General features: G+C 52.9%; 1 protein-coding gene and 1 non-coding gene across 6 annotated transcripts; both read left to right on the top strand.

Annotated features, from left to right (window-relative positions):
• The first annotated feature begins 213 nt into the window (after positions 1-213).
• On the top strand, positions 214-26519 carry ep400 (E1A binding protein p400). Of its 5 annotated transcripts, XM_062454199.1 has the most exons (54): positions 214-357; positions 1358-2704; positions 2836-2943; positions 3131-3215; positions 3524-3643; positions 5462-5829; positions 5943-6242; positions 6545-6730; positions 6826-6966; positions 7071-7149; positions 7252-7298; positions 7406-7466; positions 7580-7669; positions 7777-7890; positions 8003-8193; positions 8380-8557; positions 8679-8815; positions 8911-9080; positions 9201-9375; positions 9496-9632; positions 9830-10016; positions 10214-10383; positions 10483-10661; positions 11171-11452; positions 12781-12954; positions 13690-13836; positions 13975-14066; positions 14510-14799; positions 14934-15136; positions 15276-15445; positions 16116-16312; positions 16410-16521; positions 16672-16950; positions 17107-17181; positions 17293-17427; positions 17507-17551; positions 17636-17789; positions 18080-18312; positions 19371-19544; positions 20171-20218; positions 20332-20468; positions 20601-20657; positions 20753-20831; positions 20992-21168; positions 21286-21331; positions 21430-21536; positions 21730-21916; positions 22018-22145; positions 23558-23737; positions 23860-24016; positions 24207-24343; positions 24472-24633; positions 24764-24841; positions 24994-26519. In XM_062454199.1, the coding sequence occupies exons 2-54, from the start codon at positions 1379-1381 to the stop codon at positions 25294-25296; spliced, it is 9294 nt and encodes a 3097-aa protein (XP_062310183.1). In that variant the 5' UTR covers positions 214-357; positions 1358-1378; the 3' UTR covers positions 25297-26519. The 5 variants fall into 5 exon arrangements, with proteins under 5 accessions (XP_062310183.1, XP_062310185.1, XP_062310186.1 ...); XM_062454201.1 differs by lacking the exon at positions 11171-11452; XM_062454202.1 differs by lacking the exon at positions 11171-11452 and having other exon boundaries at positions 12781-12945.
• Positions 15587-15716, top strand: LOC134015459 (small nucleolar RNA SNORA49). The gene has a single exon (XR_009929112.1). It is a non-coding gene; the product is annotated as a small nucleolar RNA SNORA49 (small nucleolar RNA).
• Positions 26520-26992: the final 473 nt, after the last annotated feature.

The following is a 26992-nucleotide window of genomic DNA, read 5'->3' on the forward strand; positions in this document are numbered from 1 at the left end:
TTTGGTAAGACCATCCACTTAAAATAGATGTAAAACACTAATCGAGCCAACTCTTCCGCGAAAAGCAAAATAAGTCAGATAACTGATTAATAATGCGCTTTCAGCAAACTCAGCACAGGTATACCTTATGCAAGTGGATCTCTAGGATCTTTGACCCGGTTGGTTCAGTAGATTTCTTCCTCTCGATCAGAAGTACTTCCGGTTCTTCACAGAATAGGTGGCCCGCAGCTATGTCTCTTAATGAGATATGCTCAAAACATTGAATTGATGTAATATCTTGCAGTATCAGAAAAACCTTGAATATGAGTTTTTGAAGATAGCGTGTTCGTTGATGAGACAGCTGTATTTTCATCCACTGTGAGTAGGTACGCAATTGTTGTGCATGTAATAATATTAGCTAGCTATTTATTTACCAAGCACTGCAGGCCTTAACATAGCTAGAGCTAGCTTGCTAAAGGTAGCTAGACTACTCTTTACAACTAAACTGTTAACAGTGGTTATGTATCTCATGTGATGAATATTGGAAAACTATAAACTAAATTAATAGAAAGGTGTATAGTAAAAAATAACACTAGACGCGTTTTGATCCGTAATAGATGCCGAGTCGATACGAATAGCTAGCTAGGCTAGCTAAACAAGCACCCGTACATTGCTAGCCTAAGCTAGACTACCACGCTCTTGTCAGCGAGCTAGTTCATTGTATTTAATTGTTTGCTAGATAGGCTAGCTACACAAGAAATAAATGCAGTGTTGCAATAAACAGTGCTGGTTATCATGCTAATTACGATATGTAAGTAACTTTAGCTAATAACAAAATTATTGTATGTTTCGTGTGTATCTAGCTAGTGTACCTTGACTTATGTACTGTTCTGGGCTGTCAAATTCTACTTGGGTTAGTGTAGCTAATTGCTGGAATGGAACGGATTCCGCTTGTGCGCCACAGTGAAACAAATGTCGTTATAATCAAATTTAATAATTTAGCTAGCCAGTGACTTTATGGAGAATGAGAAATTAGTATTGGGAGATGCATGAAACATACGCATTTCATTGAGTTGAAGCCGCAGCGTTCTGCTTCTCAACGGTACTGTATGCACCAGGAGTAAGACCTAGCACATCTTCGTAAACAATAACATCAGTAGTTCGCCATGTTTACACCCATTTGTCTCCATATTCGGCCTTTATGAAACCTTTAGACAAAGTAATCTTTGCATTTTGATGGTAGGGGGAATTCAATCAAACATTTGGAAATTATTTTGATTTATTAGTTAGGGTTAGTTTACCCTAACTGTTATTTGTCCATGTGATGCTGGTGTGTAGTATTGGCAACTGTAATTTGACATCTGCACCTTGTCTACAGGTACTGCTTTTAAATAACGCAATGCACCATGGAAGTGGATCACAGAATGTGCAGCGTCAAGTTCAGAGATCCAAGTCTGAAGCAGATGACCAGCAGCAGAACCTGGCAACCCAGCAGCAGAACCTGGCAACCCAGCAGCAAGCAACAGTCAACCACCCTCAATCCCCTGTGACCACCATCACCTCTGCAGCCAGTCCCTCAGCCCCACAGTCCCCCAACTACCAGATAATCATGAGCCGAAGCCCCGTCACTGGGCAGAACATGAACATCACCTTACAAAATGTGGGTCAAATGGTCACCGGCAACCAACAGATCACTCTGACCCCTGTGCCCATCCAGAACCCTGCCTCTCCTGGCTTTCAGCACACAACCCAACAGTGGAGGTTTGAACATGCCACATCTCCTTTAATCCAGGTCACCTCACCCCTGCCCCAGCCCATGCAACCCCAAAGCCCCACCCAGCAAAGCCCGGGCCCCCTCCAGGGCGTGCAACGGCCAGGGGCCCCAGGAACAGGTCTGGGCGTGTGCGGACAGAGTCCAACCAGATTCGTCGACCCTGGCATGTTGATGAGACAAATGAGTTTAGGGAGCCCGACTGTAAGTAGTCATTTTGTTTACCAAGATGGCACAGGGCTGACCCAGATTACACCCGGCACTCCCGGCCAGGCCCAGCTGGCCTCCCCCGGCATCCCAGGCTCTGTGCGGGAGCGGAGGCTGTCCCAGCCTCACTCGCAGACCGGAGGCACCATCCATCACCTGGGGCCGCAGAGTCCGGTGGCCAGCGGCACGTCTCTGCCCACGCTGGGAAGCCCAGGACACATCACCACATCTAACCTACCTCCTCAGATCAGCAGTATCATCCAGGGGCAGCTGGCGCGCCCCATGATATACGAGAAGATGGCCCAAGGTGGGGGTGCTGGGATCGGAGCAGCCGCTAATGCCACTTTCAGCATGCCCTCCTCCATTCCCCCGTCCAACCCGTCTCTCACCAACCCTTCCCAAGGCATCCCCAACACCCCTCTCAGCCCTACCGGCATGTCCATGGGCTCCGTCAAGAAGCAAACGCCCAAAAAGCTGGAGGAAATAGCCCCCTCGAGCCTCGAAGTGGCCCAGCTGAGGAAGCAATGCCTGGAGCACCACGCGAAGAAGATGGAGGGGCTGAAGGAGGTGTTCAAAGACTACCTGATCGAGCTGTTCTTCCTTCAGCACCTCCAGGGGAACATGATGGACTTTTTGGCCTTCAAGAAGAAGCCTTCTGTGCCGCTCTTCACTTATCTGAGGCAGAACGACTTGGACCTTGAGGATGAGGAGGAAGAGGAGGAGCAGTCTGAGGTCATTAACGATGAGGTGGGCAGTTGTTAGTTTTTTTTTATGTCTCAAAAAAATTCTAAACGGAGAAACTGCCATTAGCTCTGTTTTCAGAATCGCAGTGAAAACCGTCTGTGTGTGAATGTAATTCAAATCTGTGTCGATCCCAGGTCAAGGTTGTCACCGGGAAGGATGGACAGGCGGGAACGCCGGTCGCCATAGCAACGCAGCTCCCACCCAACGTTTCGGCGGCGTTCTCCACCCAGCAGCAGTTGCAGGTGAAGAGCAGTGAAAGGGGGGGGGGGGGCTCTCCTGAACACAAGCCCGTTCACATAGGGAATGCGTCTTGCACACTATGGCCACCGTTTTAATCTTCTTTTTTTTCGGATCCAAACTGAAACGTTCACGTTGAGATATCTGGTGTGAAGGGTCATCATGCTAACCTCTAGAGTGCATCTCTACCAGGGTCACCCCGGAGGAGCTGCTGGTACCATGACCAACCCAGGCGACATGGAGGCTTTTAAGAGGCAGCAGGCCATGGCACAAGCAGGTAGGGCCTCCAGAACCCTCCCTCCCGTCTCTCTTCAGTTTGGGCTCCCCCTCCTTTTCTTTCTTCCTTTTTCTGTTTGTTTGTTCGTTTTTTTTTTGGTTTCTTCCCTCAAATTGCTTCTGCTTCTAGATATTTGGCACCTTCTACTAGCGCTGTTTGTAGAGGTCCTAACCCGCGGAAGGAGAAGTGTGGGTCTGTACGTCAGAGCGTCATCGTCGCTGTCTGTGTACGCAGTGTTTAGTTTCTTTGTAGTTTTTTTTTTTTCATTTTTTTTGCGTTACGAGGGTATTGTGTGTTTTGAATCCCAGATCAGGCTAAGAGGTCCCGGATTGACGTTGGTCGCCATGGGCTGATTTTCCAGCATCCTGGTGTAGCCAATTTAGGATCGCCTGGCGTTCCTCTCCAGCAGCTTATGCCGACTGCGCAAGGTAGGAGTGCCTCTACCAAGGCAGTACTCTGTTCTGTTCGATGCTGCTGGACGTGAACCGATCAACAAACAAACTCGCCAAAAAAACAAAAAATCCAATCCAACATTGAATGTCTCCAACAAAACTTCCAAGCAGCATCAACAAACTCGATCTTCATCCATCATTCGGATACTTCAGCAGGCCTAAGGAAGTTCAGGGTTAGCTTCTGCCAGCGCCCTCTCGTTCTGTCACAAGGGAGGATGAGGAAGAGGAGAACCAAGTCTTGAAGAAGAGTAGCCTCACTAGGAAGATGCCATGTCCTTATGATTTGTCTTTCTTTAATGTTGGCCGTTGATCATCCGTCTCCATCCATCTCTTCCTTTTCTGAAGTTTGTTCCTCAAATCATTTTTTGGATTGTCTTCCCTGTACCGGCGGAGCGTTGGCTAATTCGGAAGCGGAAAACGGGAAGTGGGAAAGACCGGGAAAAAAATGATCTCTCTTCAGTGGGATGTGTTTTGGCTTGTTAAATGGCTCTTTTTTGCATTACTACTTTTTTTATTTCTCATCGGCATCCCTCCTTCATCTCTCTCTCCCAGCCCGCTGTCTCAACAGAATGCACCTTCGCCAACATCTCCACCTCCTCAGTTCCGTCCAGTCCATCGAGAGTCTTGTCTTTTCCCTTCCATCGCTCATCTTCTTTTGGTCTCTCCATCTGTGTCCATGGCATACCGTTCTGACTTGGGCTCTCTCCCTCAGCCGTGGCTGGAGGGCGGGCCGTGCTGGAGGAGGTGCGGCCCCGTCACGGGTGGTGTTTTTTGGGGGGGCGCGTGTGTTGGGGGTGTGTGTCAGGGCCAGGTGTTGGTGTCGACAGGGAGGTAAGACAGCCGCTGCTTCAGTGTGCCCAGCTCCGCTCAGGCCTGCCGCCTGCTAGATGCCCCCCCCCCTGTGTGTCCCCTGCTCTCTCCTGTGCTTTGCTATGTTCTGTACCGCCCACCAAAAGTCCAGGCATTTGAAATGCCAGCGTTTCCGGCCAGAGTGACATCGCTTCATGCATGCTGAACATGTGACGTTTTTGTGATCGTGATTGTCCAGTTCCTTTTTTTTTCTGACCTGTTTGTTTCTTTTATTCATTCCTTCTCTATCCCTCTCCCAAACTTCCTAAACCCTTAATGCATGACCCAAGTTTTACCGTTTTAATCACATTCTCTCTTTACAGATGTTTTGGTTTGCATTACCTGAAGTAGTATTTCATTTGACAGACATGTAGAAGATCATATTGATTTGATTTCTTCTGTAATCATTGTGCTGTATGATTTCATTATGTTCCACTCTTCCTCAGCAGTAAGAGGTACTTCATGCTGCTGCTGGTATATACAGCACATCCAGGTCACAAGGCCATAGCAAGGTTCTGGGGAGCTCATCCTGGAAATTGTTATTTAAAAAACACCCAAATCACAAGTTTAAATTATATAACATAGACCAGACCACAAAGTAGATCTATATTGAATGCAGTGGGAGGGGGAAAAAAGTACCTTCGACCTGCCGAGCAGTCTTCTGGTATTCCACGCAGGTAAATGTTAGAATAGAGGTTCCTTTGGAGGATTCTCTCTATCCCCCTTTTAGAGCTCACTCTAACTTCAGGCACCAGCCCAGCCATGGCCGCTTCAGTTCAGGGATTTTAATTCGTATTTTTTCTATACATTTTTCATTCAAGCAAGAATGGCCTAGACTTTGTTGCAAGCACCAGAGAGCCTGATCAACTCCCTCCCACACACACACACCCATCCTCTCCGCACCTCTCCTTTGGTTTTTCCCTTGACTCGGTTCCTGTGCCGCAGGTGGGATGCCTCCGAACCCCCAGGCGGTCCAGATCCCTGGCCAGAAGCAGACCCAGCAGCAGTACGACCCGTCCAAAGGGCCTCCGGTACAGAACGCCGCCAGCCTGCACACCCCTCCCCCCCAGCTGCCAGGCCGGATGCCCCAGGGCATTCTCCCCATGGGGGGTCTGCCCCTGGCACTCTCCCAGCAGTCCCAGCTGGTGGATAACCCCGGCCAGGCGGCCGCCCAGGTCAAGGTGCAGGGGGCGGTCGGCGCCCCCGTGAACCCCCACGCCCAGCTCCAGGCCCAGCTCCAGCAGCAGATGCAGTCGGCCCTCCACCCTCAGATGCAGGCTGGGCAGCTGCAGCAGGTCCAGCCCATGATGCAGGCAGGACACGCGCTCAGTCCACCCATGTCCATTCAGAACAGTTTCAGCTTGTAGTTATGTCCTGTAGGTGTACACGTTCTCAACATCTGGGGTTCTTTCCCGCTTCTCCTCAGACCGTGGCCCTAGCACGTCCCGTAGCAGACGCGCTTCAAGCCGGTCAGAGAATGATGAACAACTCCCTCTCCATCGCCTCACTGTCCCCCTCCGCCCTGGGGGCCAGCAACTCCCTCCCGTCCCCCCACACGGCGGGCCCCCTGCGCCCCCCCGGCTCCAGCGTAAGCCCGGCCACGCAGTCCAAGCTGGCGGGGCCCAACGGCACGTCGGCGGTCAAACTGGGGGGCTTTGGCCAGGGCTCGGGCATGCAGTCCTCACAGGAGAACTCCCAGGATAAACAGGTGGAGCAGGCCAAACTGGTGAGGAAGAGCGGGCTCACGTGGACACAGAAAGGACCAGAGGGTTGTTGGGTCTAGATCAGAGGGTTGTCAGGTCGAGATCAGAGGGTTGTCAGGTCGAGATCAGAGGGTTGTCAGGTTGAGATCAGAGGGTTGTCAGGTCGAGATCAGAGGGTTGTCAGGTCGAGATCAGAGGGTTGTCAGGTCGAGATCAGAGGGTTGTTAGGTTGAGATCAGAGGGTTGTTAGGTTGAGATCAGAGGGTTGTTAGGTTGAGATCACTCCTCACGTTCATGCTGTCTGTGTTCCTCTCCGCCCACACAGGAGTCCCAGGTGCATCAGCGCATCTCAGAGCTGAGGAAGGAGGGTCAGTGGTCGGCCAGCAGGCTGCCCAAACTCATGGAGGCTTCGCGGCCCAAGTCCCACTGGGACTACCTGCTGGAGGAGATGCGCTGGATGGCTGCAGACTTCGCTCAGGAGAGGAGGTGGAAGGAGGCTGCTGCTAAAAAGGTATGGTGGCGCTGGTGCCTTGTGTACTTGGTGTTGACGGCACCCGGAGTCTTGTCTCCTTGACATTTATTGGCATTTCCCCCCGCCCCCTTCAGCTGGTTCGTACTTGTGCCCGTTACCATGACGAGCAGAAGAAGATGGAGGAGAGGTCCAAGAAGGAGGAGGAGTCCCACCTTCGTCAGATCGCCAGCAGCATAGCCCGGGAGGTGGACTTCTTCTGGTCCAACATTGAGCAGGTGTGAGATCGGTCTGGACGCCTCGAGGTTCTGTCCAACAAAACATCAACGTCATTCAGATTACCCTCAGCCGTGCCCAATTCTCCTTGTGTGGTTTCTTTCAGGTCGTCGAAATCAAACTCCAGTTTGAGATTTATAACAAAAGACTGAAAACCCTGAGCCTGCAGAGAGCTTCAAGCAAGGGTGAGCTTTCTCACTTCTGTCCAGAGAATCTGCTTCTGGGAATTCCCCTCATATTGATCTATGAGCTTCATACAAAATATTTGCTTATCCCTCGTATTACAGGACAGGGTGCTCTGACGACAGTGGAGAATGCAGAAAAAGAAAAAGAGGTAGGCGCTACTTGGAAACAAACGACCTAATCGGGACATAAGGGCGATAATGATATGCCATGATATTTCAAATGCATCATTTCATCGTTGCATATTTTCACATTTAGCAGGAACCCAGCGTCTCAACCAGGAAGAGAAAATCCAGCACGTCATTGGTTGAAGAAGGACGTATGTAATCCAGAGGCCCCCCCCCATGTCATGTGGGTGTTTCTGTCCTACAGTTGTGTTGTGTGTGTGTGTGTGACCGTGCGGTTGTGTGTGTGTGTCTTTGTTCCTCCCAGCGCTGGATGAGGAGAGCACCATAGCAGAGCAGGAGGCCATGGAGGTGGAAGCCGACCAGAAGAAGGAGCTGGCAGAACTGGCTAAAGATGGTTCGTTACGGCACCAAACACAAAAAAACAGTTGTTGGATGACATTCCTATGGGAGTCTCTCCCCGTCTTAGTCTCACCTCTGTGTGTGTGTGTGTCTGCTTCTCAGCTGAGATGCCCCTGGATGCTCTGGTGAAGCAGTATGCCGGGGCGTACGCCGACAGCTTTGACTGGCCTCAGCCCAGCCCTCGGAGTGAGGACGAGGACAAGGAGGAATCTGAAGGTACCCCCCAAAAAAATCCCCTCATAATTGTTTCCATCTGTGCCTTGCTGGCAAGACAATGAGTTGTGTTGGAGCAAGTGTTTCAGTGTTGCCTGGTTTCCTGGTCTCTCAGTGACGGAGACCCCTCTGGGAAGCCCCCACGAGGCCGTGCTGATAGACTCGGTGCTCAGCGTGGACCAGCACAGTGCTGCAGACAAGCCCAGCTCGCCCGGTGCCGACGGGAAACCCAAGAGGGACATAGCAGAGGTGGCGGCGGCCACCGACCTCATCCTGCCCAAGGGCAGCGCCAGGACTACCTCAGCTGTGAGTCAGCATGTCCTCACACACTGGTCACGGTTCCATAACAGGGAGGACGATAGGGAATATTATGGATGAGGAGGGAATCAAGTATAAAATGATGAGTCAGTCCACTTCTGTTGCCTGGGATATTATGAATATTATGTGATTATATTTTTCTAATGCAGAGGGTGTGTTTGTTTTGCATTCCAGGTCCGCTGCCAGGCTCCTGTCCTGCTGCATGGCTCCCTGCGGGAGTACCAGCAGATCGGAGTGGACTGGCTGGCTAGCCTTCACAAGAAGAACCTCAACGGTATCCTGGCAGATGAGACGGGCCTTGGCAAGACGGTTCAGACCGTGGCCTACATGGCTCACTTGGCTGGGGAGGAGGGTGAGCAACATGGCCGTCCACAGGCCCTTAGCTGGAGCAGTGTTTGGGACTCTGGTTGCTTGTGTGCCAAGCTTCGATATGAGGACGGGTCTTTGAATCTCTCGTGTTGTTTTTCCTCTAGGAATCTGGGGACCCCACCTGGTGGTCGTGAGGACCTGCAAGATCCTGAGCTGGGAGATGGAGTTCAAACGCTGGTGTCCCGGTCTGAAGATCCTCCTGTACCTGGGCAACCGACGGGAACGCCGAGCCAAGAGAACGGTAACTAGGGGGGTTCTCCAGGGTTCCCCACGCACGCCTGCTGGTCAGCGTGGTCGTGGGGAACCCGGTGTGAACTGTTGTTGTTGTGTCGTCAGGGTTGGGCGGAGGCCAACAGCTTCCACGTGTGCGTGACGTCCTACAAGCTGCTGCTGAAGGACCAGAGCCACTTCCTGCGGAGAAGGTGGAAGCACCTGGTCCTGGACGAGGTGCAGCTCATCAAGAACATGTCCGAGAAACACTGGGAGACCGTCTTCGCCCTCAAGAGGTGAGACGCGCTCGCGGGAACCCCCCTCTGTCCGAAACGCAGAGATGTCCGAGAAGATCAGGGCTTTGTGAGAAAGCATTCACGGAAGTTGACAGTTGTTGTTTTTGTGTGACTTTTCAGCCAGCAGAGGATCCTCCTCATCAACACACCGCTGCAGAACACCCTGAAGGAGCTGTGGACCATGATCCACTTCCTGCTGCCTGGAATCACACGGGCCTACTCCGAGTTCCCTGTGAAACCAGGCACCGACCAGAACCAGGACTACTGCCACAAACTGGTCATCCGCCTGCACAGGGTAGGTGGAAAGCCCCACAACCCATCCTGGGGTGTGTTGACGGCCGTTTGGAAAGCCTGGTGTGTTTTCTCAGCTGTCCCTAGTCCTACTCAGGTCCGGCTCTCCTCCGTTGCTCCTCAGATGATCCAGCCCTTCATCCTGAGGCGCTCCAAGAGGGACGTGGAGAAGCAGCTGCCCAACAAGTACGAACACATCCTGAAGTGTCGTCTGTCCGGCCGGCAGAAGAACATGTACGAGGACATCCTCATCCAGCCAGGGTCAGTCACTCCCCTGACCGCATCCCCACCCCCTTCTCTCTCTCTCTCCTCTCAGCGCCACCCTTGAGCAACACAGCACACAGTACTTATTTGTATTAGTCAGTTCGAACTCATGCATTAGTCACACGCCCTTGCTAATGTTGTTTCCCCCGTTCTGTTACTCATGCGTTTGCCCTCTGCTCTCCGTCGCCCCCTAGAGCCCAGGAGGCGTTGAAGACGGGCCACTTTGTGAGTGTCCTGCAGGTGTTGATGCAGCTGCAGCGGGTGTGTAACCACCCTGACCTGGTGACCCCCAGGGAGACCAGCAGCTCCTACGTCTGCTCCGCTCTGCAGTATCACACGCCCTCGCTGGTGCTGGGAGCCCTGCAGGACGACCCCTGGAAGGTAGGACACACACACACACACACACATACACACACACACATACACATACACACAGTGGCACTCAGGAAGTTTCTCACTCACAGCCATTGAGACCGTTCAGGTTTTTGTGTAAAAACAAAAACAAAACATTGCTTCTAAAAATGTATTTTCCAACTGATGTGATCTCAACCATTCGAACTCCTTCTACCTCCTCCTAGACGGTGGACCTGTCCCTGTTTGACCTGATTAGCAACGAGCGCCGTCTGACCCGCCACGAGGCGGAGAACGTGCTGCCCAAGCTGAAGGTGACCCGCCAGCTCATCGAGGAGATCCACAGCAGCCCTGACCCCCCGGCCAGGCCCAAGCCCTGCAAGATCAAACCCATGAGGTCTGGAGACCACACACAACACAAACAACCTCCTGCTTGGTGGTAAGACATGCGAAGGGGGAACGATCGACGGGTCTAATTCTGGGATGTGATCGGCAGGTTGTTCCAGCCGGTGCAGTACGGCACCAAGCCAGAGGGCCGTCTGGTCCTCATCACCAGCCCGTCTCCCACTCCTCCCACCGCCACCCCCACCATCACGGCCCCTGCTGCGTCCACACAGCCGGCCCAGGCCAGGGGCAAGTCCCCCGTCACCACCACCACCACCAGCAGCTCCCAGGGTAAGAACACATCTGTCTGAGGCTCGTCCCCCCTCCACTAGGGGGCGCCGTTGCCTTGAGAATTGCAAATCCGGGACGTAATGATCTCCTTTTAAGCCTGAGGAGCTTCGAGTGTGTGTATGTGCCGTTTTAAAGCCCGTAACATCAGCCTTACTGTTTTGTGAGGCATGTGATATTTAATTTTTATTTTAGTTGGTTTACTCTAACATTTTGTGTGTCATTACTACCATGGCATTTTCAAATGTGTTTTTGCATGGGAAAGTGCACCATATTGATGTGCACCATATTCAAAAACTAAAAAGGTTGAATCCATATTTATAAGCCTTAGGTTTAGCCTGGCACCCGTTGACTGGAAGCCTTGACTACAAATTCTCCCGATATTGACGTGATGATAGCCCTGTAAGCCAGCCAGTCCCACATCATGCAGAAGGACAACCTCACTGAAGCAGAGCTGTGTACGTGTTGTCTAACAGTAAGACCCCCATCCCAAACCCCCTTGTCCCTTACAGCGTCTGGAGGGGCTGTTCAGAAAGCCCACAGCAGCACTCCAGCCATCACCACCTCTACATCCCCTGCTGTAGCCCCCTTTGGGAGCCCCGCCGCTAGGCAGCATGTGGTGGGGGCTGCCCCTGGGGCTCCGGCCCAGGTGGCGCTGGGCTCCGTGGCCCAGGTCCCCCTGCCCGGCTCGGCTCAGGGGCCCAGGCCGGCCTTAGCCCCCAGCCAGGCCCTCCAGCCCAGCCTGCTGCCCCAGAGGCTGGTTCTAACATCCCAGGCCCAGGCACGGCTGCCTAGTAAGTCAGTGGCCTCCTCCCCTCCTCCCTGCTCCTCTGCAGCAGGAAGGGCTGCTCTGAACACAGGGCTTTTATAGGACGCTGCTGATGTGTACTTGGGGCTTGGCTTTAACTAAACAGTTTGGGGGGGGGGGGGGGGGCGGCATTTAAAAAACAACTAAATGGGCAAAGCATTAATGTCAAATTTACATTTCAATTTTATATATAATTTTCAAAAGCTATGTAAGCCTAATTGATATTGGTGATGTATTCAGTGAGACTATTCTTTGAAATATTTTTTGGGGGATTCACAACCTTTTATAATGCCTAGCTATGGCCTCGGTAATTCAAATATTTCACATAATTCAATTTTTTCTCTTATTAAAACTGTAAGCTATTGACTGAGTAAACCAAAGGTCCAGTGCTTTCCAGTCTGAACGACCACATCAGCAGCTTGTCCACTGACCCAGTCTTCCTCAGTTTGGCTCTCTCTAGACTTGCATGTCCACATCGAATGCTGCCCTGACCCACCACACTCAACCATTTTAACCTGTCTAAACACCGCCCAATGCACCCCCAACCCCATCCAAAATTGGTTTCTCCCATTTTACTAATCTTGTGTGTTTTTTTTGTGTCAGCCTACCTGTGCAAGATGAGATCCCCAAAGCTTTTTGGGATCCTCTGTGTACAGGGGATGTTGTTCCTGTGTTTTTTGTTGTTGTTGTTGTTTGTGAGTGTGTGGGGGGGGGGTGCGGGTGCACTCTGCTCTGCGTGTGGAGATGGTGTTCCTCACACATGGTGGTTCTCAGACGGCCCTCTGCCTCCCCGTGCGAACACGCAAACCTTTTCAACAGCACCTTCACGTCACCATGGATACCGTTTCACGATTAAGCGGGGAAATTGACGCCGCCCCTCCAGTCGTCTCATCGTTTCGCTAGTTTATTTATGCGTTGACCTTCATTTAAAAAGAGAAATGTGGTCGTTTGAGGATGAATATTCGTCATTCTGAGTCTACCTTGCGTCTCTGGCTGAAGTGGGGATGGTGTTGAAAAGGCCCAGTTAAGTGCAAACCGGCTTTAACTGAATACATAGTCTGTTTGTTCCAGGATGTGTGTCTCCTGAAGACCGCTCTGTTCAGGTTTCTTCCCCCCTCAGGGTTGAGCTGCTGTGAAGGACCTGTCCACTTATTAACCCACCTTGGTTCTGCATGGTCACTCTTTAGTTTCACCCTTTTAACTAACTGAAAAACCGCTGGGTCTTTTAAGAAACATTAAAAAAAAAACATTTTGGAGCAGTTATTTAACTAGAGGTGTGTGTGTGTGTGTGTGTGCTCTTCCATCCTACTGAAGGTGGAGATGTGGTGAAGATCGCCCAGCTGGCCTCCATAGCGGGCAACCAGACCCGGGTGTCCCAGCCTGAGACCCCCGTCACCCTGCAGTTCCAGGGCAACAAGTTCACCCTGTCCCCCAGCCAGCTGCGTCAGCTGACCGCGGGCCAGCCCTTGCAGCTCCAAGGTACACTCGGTAAAGTACAGCCTGCATACATACTCTCTCCTCCTCCTTCCTCTGTCGTTTGTCCAGCCAGACTCGTGTCTGTGTGCTGTTTATGTCAGAAATATTAACCCATCAAGCATTGCACAGTCAGTCGGTGAGGAAGTTAAGAAAGCTTTCTTACTTGCGACCGGCCCACAAGGACACTAAAACATCACACACCATGGTGCTACAAAGTTTGTCCGCTAGCATGCTGTGCTAGCTAACCTTTTAAACGAAACCGCTCTTCACAGTCATTGGTTCATACAACTGTCACATGGCTCTCCTTTGATTGGCTCCCTTGCATAGACCTTGCGCGCGTGTTTGTGTGTGTGCATGTGAGTGCGTGTGTGCGCTCTCTGACCCCTCCAAGCTTGACCATATGATTAACATATTTTATGGCCTCCAGTAGTCAGCCCAGGACCCCTTGTTTACGTAAGCCCAGTGTTACCCAGAGTTCGATTTGGGGGTAGGCCTCTCTTTGCACACTGAACACAGTATCATTCTTATACAGGATAAAAGGTTGCATCTTCAACTTTTCTGACAGTTTAACATCTTGAGTATATAGTTCTCAGTCACTTTCAACATAGAATTTCTCCCTTTCCAATTTGATGTTTTTTCTCTCCCAATTTATTTGAATATTACCTCCTGAAAACCCAATTTGAGACCCTTTCAGTGATTGTCCAAGTAGCTGTTTAATTGTTCCTGTGTTGTGTCTGTGTGATGCAGGCAACATCCTGCAGATCGTGTCGGCCCCCGGCCAGCAGATCCTCCGGCCGCAGGGCTCCATGGTGATGCAGACCGTACCCCCGGCTGTGCCCAACTCCTCCTCCGCCCCCGGCACCCCTCCCCCCGCCCCCCCCTCGTCTCAGCCAGGTGAGCGCCGGTCTCACCTGCACACCCCCCTGCGCTCCTGCTTGCACGGGTCGCGCTTCGCTGCTCCTTCTGACCTTCTAACACTGACCTGTTCTCTCCATCTCTCTCCTTTTTGTTTCTCTCTCTTTCTCTTCTAAGGTCCAGGGGTTAACTCCAACTCCACCACGACCAGCACTCCCGGTGGCAGCTCCAAGCCTGCTCCCGCTGCGGCAGGTCCGGCCGCCCCACAGGTGAGAGTCTGGCTCTTGGCCACCCGTCATTTTACCGTCCCTGTCACCAGAGTGATTTAGAACGAGGCCCGGCTTTGTCTCACCGCCCTCCCTCCCTCCCTCCCTCTCTCTCTACCTCTCCCTCCCTCCCTCCCTCCCTCCCTCTCTCTCTCTCTCTACCTCTCCCTCTCTCTCTACCTCTCTCTACCTCCCTCCCTCTCTCTCTACCTCTCCCTCCCTCCCTCTCTCTACCTCTCCCTCCCTCCCTCTCTCTCTACCCCTCCCTCCCTCCCTCTCTCTCTACCTCTCCCTCCCTCCCTCTCTCTACCCCTCCCTCCCTCCCTCTCTCTCTACCCCTCCCTCCCTCCCTCTCTCTCTACCTCTCCCTCCCTCCCTCTCTCTCTCCCTGCCTCTCTCTCTCTCTCTCTCTCTCTCTCTCTCTCTCTCTCTCTCCCTTCCCTCAGGAGTCGTCGGAGGAGAGGAGCCGCCACGTGGAGGAGCGTCTCGCCCGTCTGTTCAGCGCAAACGAGCGGCGCTGTGGGAGGGGCGTCCTGTACGGGGCCGACCTGCTCCAGGCCTGCTGCGTGGCCCCGGGGGCCCCCCACTCGGCCCTCACCGCCGGGGGCTGGAGGTGGGTGGGCAGGGAGAGCTGCCACCGGGCCCAGAGGACCTGCGTCACCACCACCACCCACCTCCAGTCCGCTCTCCTCTCCACCTCTGATCGCCTGGAGGCTGGGAGGAGCTTAGTCCAGAGGTGCTTATCAAGTCTCAAGTTCACTCACGCTTTGACCCGTATCAAACATCTCAGTTCCATTAGAAGTCCAACAAAAACACCATCCGTATGTGAAGTCGGTCAACACCTCCTTCTCACTTTGATGGTCTTTCTAGGTTATCCTGTGTGGTGCCGGCCGCTGTTGCTCCTCCCCCTCAAATGTACGCGGCCAATCCCCCGGCTCCTTACAGCTTGGAGCACAAGGCCCTGGTCCGCAGGCTTGTGGAGGCTGCCGCCCCCCACAGCTCTGAGATCCACCAGCTGACCTGTGGCCCCCTCCTCCAGTTCCCAGACCTCCAGCTCATGCAGATGGACTCAGGTGAGCCAGTCAGGCCCGTCCTGTAACAGAACAATGCCACAAAAGTTGGCAAACGAGAGTTCAATCGAGCCTCAAGTATTTTCCAGAACTTTGTATCCACTCAAATGTGTTTTTGTTTTTGTTGTTTTTTCTCCTAAAGGTAAACTGGAGGCTCTGGCAATTTTGCTTCAAAAGCTGAGGTCAGAGAATCGGCGCGTGCTCATCTTCACCCAGATGGTGAAGATGCTGGACATCCTGGAGGACTTCCTGGACCACCGGCAGCTCACCTACGTCCGCGTGGACGAGAGCCTGACCCTGGAGGAACGCCAGGTAGACTACCCCTCCCTATCTGCACCCACCAGCTGTCCTGGTCTAGTTAGTGTTCAGTAGGCCTTGTTTAGTGTGTTACAATACAGCCTGATTGTTGCAGTTGACTCACTCACACAGCGCTAGCAGCCTTCCCAATGTCTGTCTCCCCATCTAACACCGGCAGCTCCCAGTTCAGTGCAGTGTTCTGGCTCTCCACGGGGACAGAGCACCGAGCTCTCTTCCCTCCCTGCTGGATGCTGTTCCTGCCAGGGCCTTCAGAGACGCTCACATTTGACTGCCCCAGATTCGGGCGTTGCTAGAACTTTCCTCCTTTGATCACTGCTAACTGGCACTCGTTTTCTGCCCTGGCTTGACTTCTCTGATCTAACCAACATCTGCATTTGTTTTTGACCTCTCCTTCCTTCTCTCTCTCTCTCTGTCGGCGATCTGTGAGTGAACTGTACTGGAGGATATCTGTAATCATTTAAGCTATGTAGCACAATTATACACCTGGTTTTGAGTTGGACACAAGCGATAGCACACATAAGTGGCATGTTTATTGTTCATACAAGAGTTTGAGGTTAGAGTGGATGTTTCCTGGCCACTCCAACTGACTAGTTGGCCAGGATAGAGGCCTTTCTTTCTGCTCTGTTCCTGACTCCCCCCCCCACCCCTCTCTGGTTCCCCTCAGGAGAACATGAAAGCGTTTAACAGGAACCGCCAAGTGTTCTGCAGCATCCTGACCAACCGCTGTTGCTCGGCGGTGGGCACCGTGTTTGACGCCGACACCATCATCTTCTACGACACGGACCTCAACCCCAGCATGGACACCCGCACCCAGGAGTGGTGCGACAAGATCGGGCGCTCCAAGGACGTGCACATCTACAGGTGACGCGCTCGTTAACCCTCTCGGGTCCAGCTCGTCCCACACCGTGTCCTGTCTGGGGCGCAGGGAACCCCTAACTCATTGTCTCCTCCCTCCCAGACTGGAGAGCGGGAACTCCATAGAGGAGAAGCTTCTGAAGAACGGCACCAAGGACCTGATCAGAGAGGTGGCCGCCCAGGGCACCGACTACACCCTGGCCTTCCTCACACAGGTGGGACATCCAACCCAATCAGTATTTTGAGTTTCGATTTGTGGGGGTTTCACGAGCGCCCCCAATGCCAGTCTCCCATTCTGGCACCATGGGCTCAATCAAATCCCCAAGAGATGTTCCTCAACCCTGCTGTGTTTCGGTCTCCCCCAGATGACCATTCAGGACCTGTTTGAGGTGGAGGCAGGCTCGGGGGAGAAGGTGGAGGAGTTTGTGGTGCTGCATCAGGAGCCGTCCCCCTCCGAGGCCATCTCCCCGCGCGTGGCCCGGCCCTACATCCAGGCCCTCAGCAGCATCAGCCTGGACGCCCCCCCTGCGGAGGAGCAGGGGGGCCAGGGGGGTCCGGAGGCCCCCGGGGAGGAGCTGGAGAAGGAGGCGTCTGTCAAAGACGATCCCTCGCAGATAGAGGAGCTCAATGCTGTCATGTGCCAGGTAACCAAACCACTACAAAGTGTCTTACTTAGTAATGACTTTACTTGACTTACATTATTTACTGGAAGGCTAATATTTTCTAAGCAAATATTGTCTAAGTTCTTCTTAGACAGCAGTACTATTTCCTCACTATTTTCCTCCCTCTCTCTTCCCCAGCTCACGCCCATAGAGAAGTACGCCCTACATTACCTGGAGTACCTCTACGTCGGTGACGATGAAAGTCTTCTCAAGGTGAGGAGGTCACAAAGCCAACCCAACACAAAAAGGTCTCAAAACTCTTTTAACAAACCCCAAAAAACGTCTGGATTTCTGCTCCCTTTCCCCCCCGACTCCATTCCCCAGGAGCGCCTGGACTGGGTGAAGCGGGGCTGGGAGATGAAGCACCTCAAGAAGCTCAAGTGTGAGGAGGAGGAGAGGCTGCTGGTGGAGGGAGAGGTGGACCTGTTCACCTACACCAGGGAGGATGCCTACAACATGGTAGGCCGGGGAGTCAACAGCGGTCTGCTTTATTCACTTCCAAGCACAAATCTCTAAACCATCGTGCCTCTATCAACAGGAGTACGTGTTCGACGCGGAGGATGGCCAGACAGAGATCATGCCGGTAAGCTCATCTATATTTAGCAGGCATATACATGTGTGTATGAGGTGTAGGACACGTGTTCTGACGTGTGCTTGGCGTGTGCAGCTCTGGACGCCGCCCACCCCGCCCCAGGACGACAATGACATCTACATCGACTCGGTCATCTGCCTGATGTACGACTCGGCCCCCATGCCCGAATCCAAACTTCCTCCGGTCTACGTCCGCAAGGAGCACAAGAGGCTGAAGATGGACCCGTCAGGTGAGGCGTCGTCTCCTCCTCCTCCAGGTTCAGTTCCTGGTTGTGGTGGCGCGGTGTGTCCTGGGGGTCAGACGGCTGAGCGGTTAGGGAATCGGGCTATTAATCAAAAAGTTGCCGGTTCGATTCCCAGCCGTGCGAATTGACGTTGTGTCCTTGGGCAAGGCACTTCACCCTACTTGCCTCGGAGGGGAATGTCCCTGTACTTCCTGTAAGTCGCTCTGGATAAGAGCGTCTGCTAAATGACTAAATGTAAATGTGTCCTCACGCCGGAGTGTTGTGTGTGTGAGCAGCAGGCAGGAAGAAGAAGAAGGGCCATGGGGAGACGGTGGTGCCGCCGCGCTCCCTCTTCGAGAAGGCCAGCATGCTCAAGGTCCGCCGCGAGGGCAAGGACCAGAAGAAGAACTTCTCCCTCAAGCAGCAGGCGCCCTTCGCCAAGCCCCTGCCCTCATTGGTCAAGCCGGCCATGGAGGCGGGCCAGGACAACCCGGAGTGGCTAATCAGTGAGGACTGGGCCCTGCTACAGGTACCGCCTCCTAGTCATGTGATCTCTGTATGCAAAGGATACTATCACATAGTATGTGATAGTATTTAATGGCGGATTTAATGGTAGTTAATATGTAGGCGTGGTATAGATACAAACAAATTTGCAGAGTGATGAGAAGTTTATTAGTAGTATTAGTAGTAACCTAATTAGATTACCTAGTAACTAGGTAGATGTAGTATAATATAGTTAGGTAGTAACTATTTAGTTATCCAGTATAGTAAATGGGTTTTAACGTAATTAGGTAGTTGCTTACGATAGTATAGTGTGTGAGTAGTCTATTGGTGGTAACTGTCTTTTATTTTATATAGCTCTGCCAGTATTTTGTTGTACATTTTTCTACATTTGACCATTTTGTTTATCATGTTTACTGTTTGCACCTGCCCACCAAAGTAAATTCCTTGTTTGTGAACACTTACTTGGCGATTAAACACATTTCTGATTCTGTGTGTCAGTATAGTGTGTGGGTGGTGACTCTGTCTTCTGTGTGTCAGTATAGTGTGTGGGTGGTGACTCTGTCTTCTGTGTGTCAGTATAGTGTGTGGGTGGTGACTCTGTCTTCTGTGTGTCAGTATAGTGTGTGGGTGGTGACTCTGTCTTCTGTGTGTCAGTATAGTGTGTGGGTGGTGACTCTGTCTTCTGTGTGTCAGTATAGTGTGTGGGTGGTGACTCTGTCTTCTGTGTGTCAGTATAGTGTGTGGGTGGTGACTCTGTCTTCTGTGTGTCAGTATAGTGTGTGGGTGGTGACTCTGTCTTCTGTGTGTCAGTATAGTGTGTGGGTGGTGACTCTGTCTTCTGTGTGTCAGTATAGTGTGTGGGTGGTGACTCTGTCTTCTGTGTGTCAGTATAGTGTGTGGGTGGTGACTCTGTCTTCTGTGTGTCAGTATAGTGTGTGGGTGGTGACTCTGTCTTCTGTGTGTCAGTATAGTGTGTGGGTGGTGACTCTGTCTTCTGTGTGTCAGTATAGTGTGTGGGTGGTGACTCTGTCTTCTGTGTGTCAGTATAGTGTGTGGGTGGTGACTCTGTCTTCTGTGTGTCAGGCTGTCAAGCAGCTCCTGGAGCTCCCTCTGAACTTGACCATCGTGTCTCCCGCCCACACGCCCAACTGGGACCTGGTCAGCGACGTGGTCAACTCCTGCAGCCGCATCTACCGCTCGCCAAAGCAGTGCCGCAACCGCTACGAGAACGTCATCATCCCCCGGGAGGAGGGCAAGGTGAGGGGCCGGGGGGTGAGGGGGGTGACGGTGAACCATGCCACGTTCCTTACAGAACCGCAGGGTCACACGCTGGCATTGGTGCGGCTTACCCTACTGCTGTTTGTTGTTGTTTACTAGCTGGTGTACGAGGCTAACCCTACTGCTGTTTGTTGTTGTTTACTAGCTGGTGTATGAGGCTAACCCTACTGCTGTTTGTTGTTGTTTACTAGCTGGTGTACGAGGCTAACCCTACTGCTGTTTGTTGTTGTTTACTAGCTGGTGTACGAGGCTAACCCTACTGCTGTTTGTTGTTGTTTACTAGCTAGTGTACGAGGCTAACCCTACTGCTGTTTGTTGTTGTTTACTAGCTGGTGTACGAGGCTAACCCTACTGCTGTTTGTTGTTGTTTACTAGCTAGTGTACGAGGCTAACCCTACTGCTGTTTGTTGTTGTTTACTAGCTGGTGTATGAGGCTAACCCTACTGCTGTTTGTTGTTGTTTACTAGCTGGTGTACGAGGCTAACCCTACTGCTGTTTGTTGTTGTTTACTAGCTAGTGTACGAGGCGAACCCTACTGCTGTTTGTTGTTGTTTACTAGCTGGTGTACGAGGCTAACCCTACTGCTGTTTGTTGTTGTTTACTAGCTGGTGTACGAGGCCAACCCCAAGAAGAAGACTAAGAGCATCTACAAGGTAAGCCGGCGTTCGACGTTGTTGATGAGGTGAATCTCTTTGTGTAACTGCGGCCGTGACGTGTTGGCATGGCGCCGAGAGCTCTGTTGACGTTGGTCTCCTCCTCCTCCCAGTCGAAGAACAGCCGTCCCCTGAGGACCTGTCAGATCTACACCCAGGACGACAACGCCACCCACTTCCAGCTCTACAACAGCCGCTTTGAGCTCATGAAGATCATCGCCAGCAAGAGGAGTCCTCCCATCAAACCTCTGTATGTAATAGGTTACCTCTACCACCCCCACTCCCCTTCTTAAAAAAAATCACATAGCTATCAACTTAAAAGCTCTCGCCGTTTCAAAATACTTAAGTGCGTGTGGGATCGTTCTCTGCCCTCTCGTCACAGTTTGGGAATGAACCCCTTCCAGAAGAACCCCAAACACGCGTCCGTCCTTGCAGAAAGGTGAGAAAGCGTTCCGCGCCGAACCGCCAATGATGCTCTCAGTCAAATGTGCCTCCAGGACTCTAAACGTGTGAACTCCTCCTGGTGTTTCACAGCGGGATCAGCTACGACAAGCCCCTCCCTCCCATCCAGGTGGCCTCGCAGAGAGCAGACAGGATTGCCAAGGAGAAGAAGGTGTGTGTGCACGATTTTGGACCACGTTGAAGGGGTCCCCTCGGTTCCTTTGTTGTATGAGCTGCCGTCACGGAATGCAGTAGGTCTGTCAGATGTGGTCATGTCCGTGCTCGGTTCACTAAGCTGAAACATGTGGTGTTTGCGTGTGTGTGTCGTCAAGGCCCTAGCAGAGCAACAGAGGACCCAGCAGTTGGCCCAGCAGCAGCAGGCCGGAGCTCCCCAGGCGGCGGCCCAGGTCCAGGTGCAGGTCCAGGCCCCCAGCGTAGCCCTGGCCCCGGGGGTCCCACAGGCCCCCACCGTGGCTGGGGTGGCTGCTGTGCCCAACACGGCCGTCCTGGTGAGCAGGAGGAAACGCCCCCCCCCCCCCTCGCTCAGATTGCAGCTGGTTTTCATTTCTGTCTCGTGAGAGGAAATGGAGGATGGTGTTTCTCATGAGTTTCTTGTGTTTTTTCAGGCGGGGGCGATCAAGAACGCTCCTGTCGGCACGACCATCCAAGGGGGTAGGTTTTCATTTCATGTACTTAGGGGGGAGAAAAAATTAATAGATATTTTCTTTTTGAATTTCTATCTAAATTGTTTCCTTTTTGTGCCCTTCAAGCCACCATAGGGGGGAATGTGATTGTGAACACTGTTCCTGGAGTTTCTCCAAGTCCCTTCCAGGCCAACAAGCGTCTGGCATCACCAGTCATCCCAGGCGCTCTCTCTGTAAGTCTGACTGTTTACCGCTGCTGTCGTAGCTCAGTGCAGCGTCCCACTGAGATGAAGGAGATCAAGCTCCTTTAATGTGTCCAACACACTGGAAACCACAGTCTCACAACAGCTAGTCGTGTCCCTGAGGGAGCAGATGTATCGTGTCGTGCGGGGTTCTTCGTCATCTCTCCTCCGTGTTTTTCCACAGACCGCTGGAACACCCGGGGCCCAGGTTGTCCAAACCCAGCAGAGGGCCGCCCCCGCCGAGGTGGTCGCCATAACGACAGGCCAGGGCATCAGGGCGGTTACCCCGGCGACGGGCTCGGCGGTGGTGTCCACCACCCTGAGCCCTGTCCAGTCTCAGGCCCGCCCCCTGGTCACTCAGGTCACTCCAGGTACTGCAGGCTCCTCCGCCAGGAACATGCTCTCTGAAAAGGTCCACTCGTATGGAGGTCTGACCGGCCCTATCTCTCCCTGTCCCCCCTCCTGTCCCCAGCCCCAGGCATGCACCTGGCCCAGGGGAAGCCCATCACCCCGACCCACCTGCACATGTTCCGCCAGCAGCACCAGATCCAGCAGCAGCAGGCAGCCTCCCCCCAGATCAAGGCTGTGGGGAAACCCCAGGTAGACCCACACACCCTGGATACACTACCTACCACACACCTTGGATACACTACCTACCACACACCCTGGATACACTACCTACCACACACCCTGGATACACTACCTACCACACACCCTGGATACACTACCTACCACACACCCTGGATACACTACCTACCACACACCCTCGATACACTACCTACCACACACCCTGGATACACTACCTACCACACACCCTGGATACACTACCTACCACACACCCTGGATACACTACCTACCACACACCCTCGATACACTACCTACCACACACCCTGGATACACTACCTACCACACACCCTGGATACACTACCTACCACACACCCTCGATACACTACCTACCACACACCCTGGATACACTACCTACCACACACCCTGGATACACTACCTACCACACACCCTCGATACACTACCTACCACACACCATCGATACACTACCTACCACACACCCTCGATACACTACCTACCACACACCCTCGATACACTACCTACCACACACCCTGGATACACTACCTACCACACACCCTCGATACACTACCTACCACACACCCTGGATACACTACCTACCACACACCCTGGATACACTACCTACCACACACCCTCGATACACTACCTACCACACACCATCGATACACTACCTACCACACACCCTCGATACACTACCTACCACACACCCTCGATACACTACCTACCACACACCCTGGATACACTACCTACCACACACCCTGGATACACTACCTACCACACACCCTGGATACACTACCTACCACACACCCTGGATACACTACCTACCACACACCCTGGATACACTACCTACCACACACCCTGGATACACTACCTACCACACACCCTGGATACACTACCTACCACACACCCTGGATACACTACCTACCACACACCCTCGATACACTACCTACCACACACCCTGGATACACTACCTACCACACACCCTCGATACACTACCTACCACACACCCTGGATACACTACCTACCACACACCCTGGATACACTACCTACCACACACCCTGGATACACTACCTACCACACACCCTGGATACACTACCTACCACACACCCTGGATACACTACCTACCACACACCCTCGATACTCTACCTACCACACACCCTCTATACCAGTGGTTCTTAACCCTGGTCCTCAGGGAACCCCTGTCCTGCATGTTTGAGATGTTTCTTGGCTCCAACACACCTGATTCAAATGCATGTTCGTTACCAGGATTCTACAGAGCTCAATAACGACCCATTTATTTGAATCAGGTGTGCTGGAGCAGGGAAACATCTAAAACATGCAGGACAGGGGTTCCCTGAGGACCAGGGTTAAGAACCACTGCTCGATACACTAGTACTTACAACCCCCCCACCCCCCCCCCCGGTCTGCAGGAGCTGCTGAAGCTGCAGAAACAGAAGCTGCAGGTGGCGGCAGCCGTAGCAGGAGCTGGCCAGGTGGCCGGACAGGTCCAGCCTGCCCAGGCCAGCCCCCAGCTGGCCTCCGTGGCCACGTCCAGGCCCGGCACCGTGCTGACCGGAGCCACCGTGGCCAACCTGCAGGTGGCCAGACTGGTGAGAGCCGCTGGGATGGGATGCTGCTCACCTGCGTGTCACTACACTGGGGAATGTTTGGAGTCTCTCCTGGTGTTGGCTTTGTTGAGGTGACTTTGTGTGTGTGTGTGTGTGTGGCCCAGACGCGGGTGCCCACTCAGGGTCAGATCCAGACGCAGGCAGCCCAGCCCGCCCAGGTGACCCTGACCAAGCCCCCTGTGGTGTCTGTCCCCGCCGTGGTCTCCACCGCTGGCGTCACCGTAGCTGGCATCAGTGTGGCCATCGGGCAGCCTAAAACAGGTGGGCAACACTGACGAAAAACAAGCGCTCCTAATGTCCTAATCCACTGTCGTTAACCTTCACTTCTGCGATTTTTACCATTGGCAACACGCCTTCTAGTATTCCTCTGCGAGTGTGTGTAAGGGAGTTGTTCCCCAGCCTCTCCTTCCTCTGACCTGTCATATCTCCTCCTCTCCACCGGGGGTGGCAGGCGGGCCGGTGTTGACGCCCCCGTTCCCCCAGATGCAGGTGCAGAAGGTGCAGCAGCTGCTGCAGATGAAGCAGCAGGGAGCCCAGCAGCAGAAAGCAGCGCAGCCCCAGCAGGGCCCGGCCGCCGCCCAGCAGAAGGTAAGACTCAGCACACAGGCCACCAGGGGGGGCTTGTTTCGGATCCAAAGCCCCCATCGTGAAAGCCACGGTAAGGACAAATGTTTAAAGGCAGCTTACGTTGACCCCCCACCCCCCCTCCCTCTCAGATGGGTCCCCAGCAGGTGACGGTGCAGGCGGCCTTGCCCGCCCTCCAGCAGCAGAAGGTCACCTACGCCACCACCACCCAGATCCAGCCGGGCATCAAGACCCAGTTCTTCACCACTCCCATCGCCCAGGGCCAGAAGCCCACGGGAGCCCAGCAGCTCCAGGTGAGAGCGCCATCAGAAGTCCCCCTCGGCCCTGCTCCACAGAGGGGGCACGTAGGCTTGTGTCGAGGTATGGGGGAGGGGGGGGGGGTTTGCGTGTTGGTGCTGATGGTCCTGTTTGGTCTGTCACCAGGTGGCCAAACTCCCCCAGATCGTGCAGCAGCAGCCCACCGTGGCCAACATCCAGCAGATCGTGTCCTCTCCACAGCAGGTAGGGAGACACGGAGGCACCACAGGCCCTCACAACAGCTCGCTACTTACAAACCACAAAAATCCAAAAGGCATTCGTCCTAGTCAACATACGCGATCGTATTGGTCTAACAGGTGGTGGTGTGCAGTTCTAACGTGCGTGTCCTGTGTTAGCTCCAGACCCAGACGGTGGCCCTGACCCAGGCCTCCCCCTCGGCCCCGGCCCAGGTCCAGATGTTCCCCGCGGGCGTCACCACCGCCCAGGTGATCCAGCAGAAGCTGCTCCAGGCCGCCGCCGCCTCCTCCTCTCAGATCCAGAGCCCTCCGGCCAACAGCCCGGCCCCCCAGGCCACGGCGCCCCCCGCTGCAGACGCCCCCCCTGCGCAGCAGCCCCCGCCCCCCGCCAAGGGCCAGGCTCGCTCCGGAGGAGCCCTCAGAGCCAAAACCCCAGCCAAGCCCAGTGGGGGCAGTAGCTAGGGAGGGGCAGTGCTGTTGGAGCCCCCCACCTTGTTGTCAGTGTAAATAGACTCCCGGAGGCAGGGCGTGCCGTCGCTTGGGAGCCAGTGTGGCTGAGTTTGACCCACAGCACCAGAGGTCGGCCCGTGTACAGCTCTGCTTCTTTCACAGTGTCCTCTTCTTAGCTCACCTGCAGTGTCAGCAGATCCCCCCCCCCCCCCCCTTGTTCGAAAGCTTCCCTCTGCACCAACGTGTCTGACTGCAAGAGCTGATGAAGTACAATTCATATCGTCATCTTGATGAATATATTCCCTTTTGCCGGGGGCGTATTGATTTGGTGTGTAGCTATTCTGGGGATTGAGCTGTCCTATAGAATGATGTTTAGTGTATCCATACTTTGTCCCCTGCCAACTCCCTCCCTCTCTCTCTCTCTCCCTCCCTCCCTCCCTCCCTCCCTCCCTCCCTCCCTCCCTCCCTCTCTCTCTCTCTCTCTCTCTCTCTCTCTCTCTCTCTCTCTCTCTCTCTCTCTCCCCCTCTCTCTCTCTCCCTCCCCCCATTTGATGTGATTCTTCTTCTTCTCCTGGTTCTCCCTTATGGTGTCTGTGACTTCCTTGTTGTTTCTAGACGTAGAGAATATCCCACTGGACCATTCTTCTCATGATAGTGATAGTGTAGTTGTGACTAGCTCCGCCAGTAGTACCGCTGTTGTCCACCAGAGGGGGCAGGGTCCCAAGCCCTCAGCTCATCCTAGCTAACTGTCATTTGTGAATCTCTTACTCACATCCATCCATCCATGACCTGAAGTATCAGTCATGCTTTATGTTCCTGACCCCCAGTCTGATAACCTGTTGGGAGTGTCCAAAGGTAACTTATATTTGGCATAAGGTTTTGCCATTAAAACCCAATCTTAAATAGAGATTGTCCGTGTTATAAACCACCACACACAACACAGTTTAAATATAGTTTAAATCAGTTGTTGTTTTTGTTGCCGTAAAATATTAAATGGAAATAATAATGCACGTTCCTTTAGTTATCATAGTTTTTTTTTTTTATGTAACAAATACACTGTAAACATGTACTTTAGTATCTTGTGTTTTCTCATAAATTTGTCATTTTTTTTATTGATGTTGAAGAAAAAAAACCTGTAAATAACAATGGAAAAAGAAAACATTTGTACTTGTAAAGTAGTTGTGTTTTCATTGGATTTTTTCAGCCTAATTGTAATAAAGTGTTTTGTTTTTATACACAATCCTTGTTTTTTTTTATTAATAAACCCGGATTTGGTCAATCGCTCCATCAGGACTTCATCTGCCATGAATCTCCGACAATCAACTGAGACAAACGCATCTTGATTGGGTGTGAAGGAAAGTGGGGGAAATGATGCCAATCTTCCCGAAGAGAAGCCTGCATTGCTGTATCCTTATGTAGCCTTCAGGCAGATAGTGTATATTTGTGGCGGAGCACCAGAGTAGAATCCCCTCTCAGCACTGTGTATTCCCTGAAGGCTGTCTAGCAGGCTGCTGACACCGGCAGATCTGTCAGAGCAGAGAAAATGCATTCAGACACAAGGACATAGTGAACAGAAGCATGTGCATAAGCCCTGGAACATTCTCTCTTTAACCTTGGCCTTCATCAGCACAGCTGCCAGTCAACCTATCTATATCTATACATGTATATACTGTAAGTGGAATAGGTATTCAGTTGTTGAGAGTGATTT

The sequence above is a fragment of the Osmerus eperlanus genome, chromosome 28, assembly GCF_963692335.1.
Source record: "Osmerus eperlanus chromosome 28, fOsmEpe2.1, whole genome shotgun sequence".
NCBI classification, from domain to species: domain Eukaryota; kingdom Metazoa; phylum Chordata; class Actinopteri; order Osmeriformes; family Osmeridae; genus Osmerus; species Osmerus eperlanus.

Coding starts and splice junctions, on each gene's coding strand:
- ep400 (XM_062454199.1), top strand. CDS start 1,379: ATGCACCATGGAAGTGGATCACAGAATGTGCAGCGTCAAGTTCAGAGA. Junction 3,216..3,523: donor GCAGGCCATGGCACAAGCAG/GTAGGGCCTCCA, acceptor TTTGAATCCCAG/ATCAGGCTAAGAGGTCCCGG. Junction 6,967..7,070: donor TCTGGTCCAACATTGAGCAG/GTGTGAGATCGG, acceptor GGTTTCTTTCAG/GTCGTCGAAATCAAACTCCA.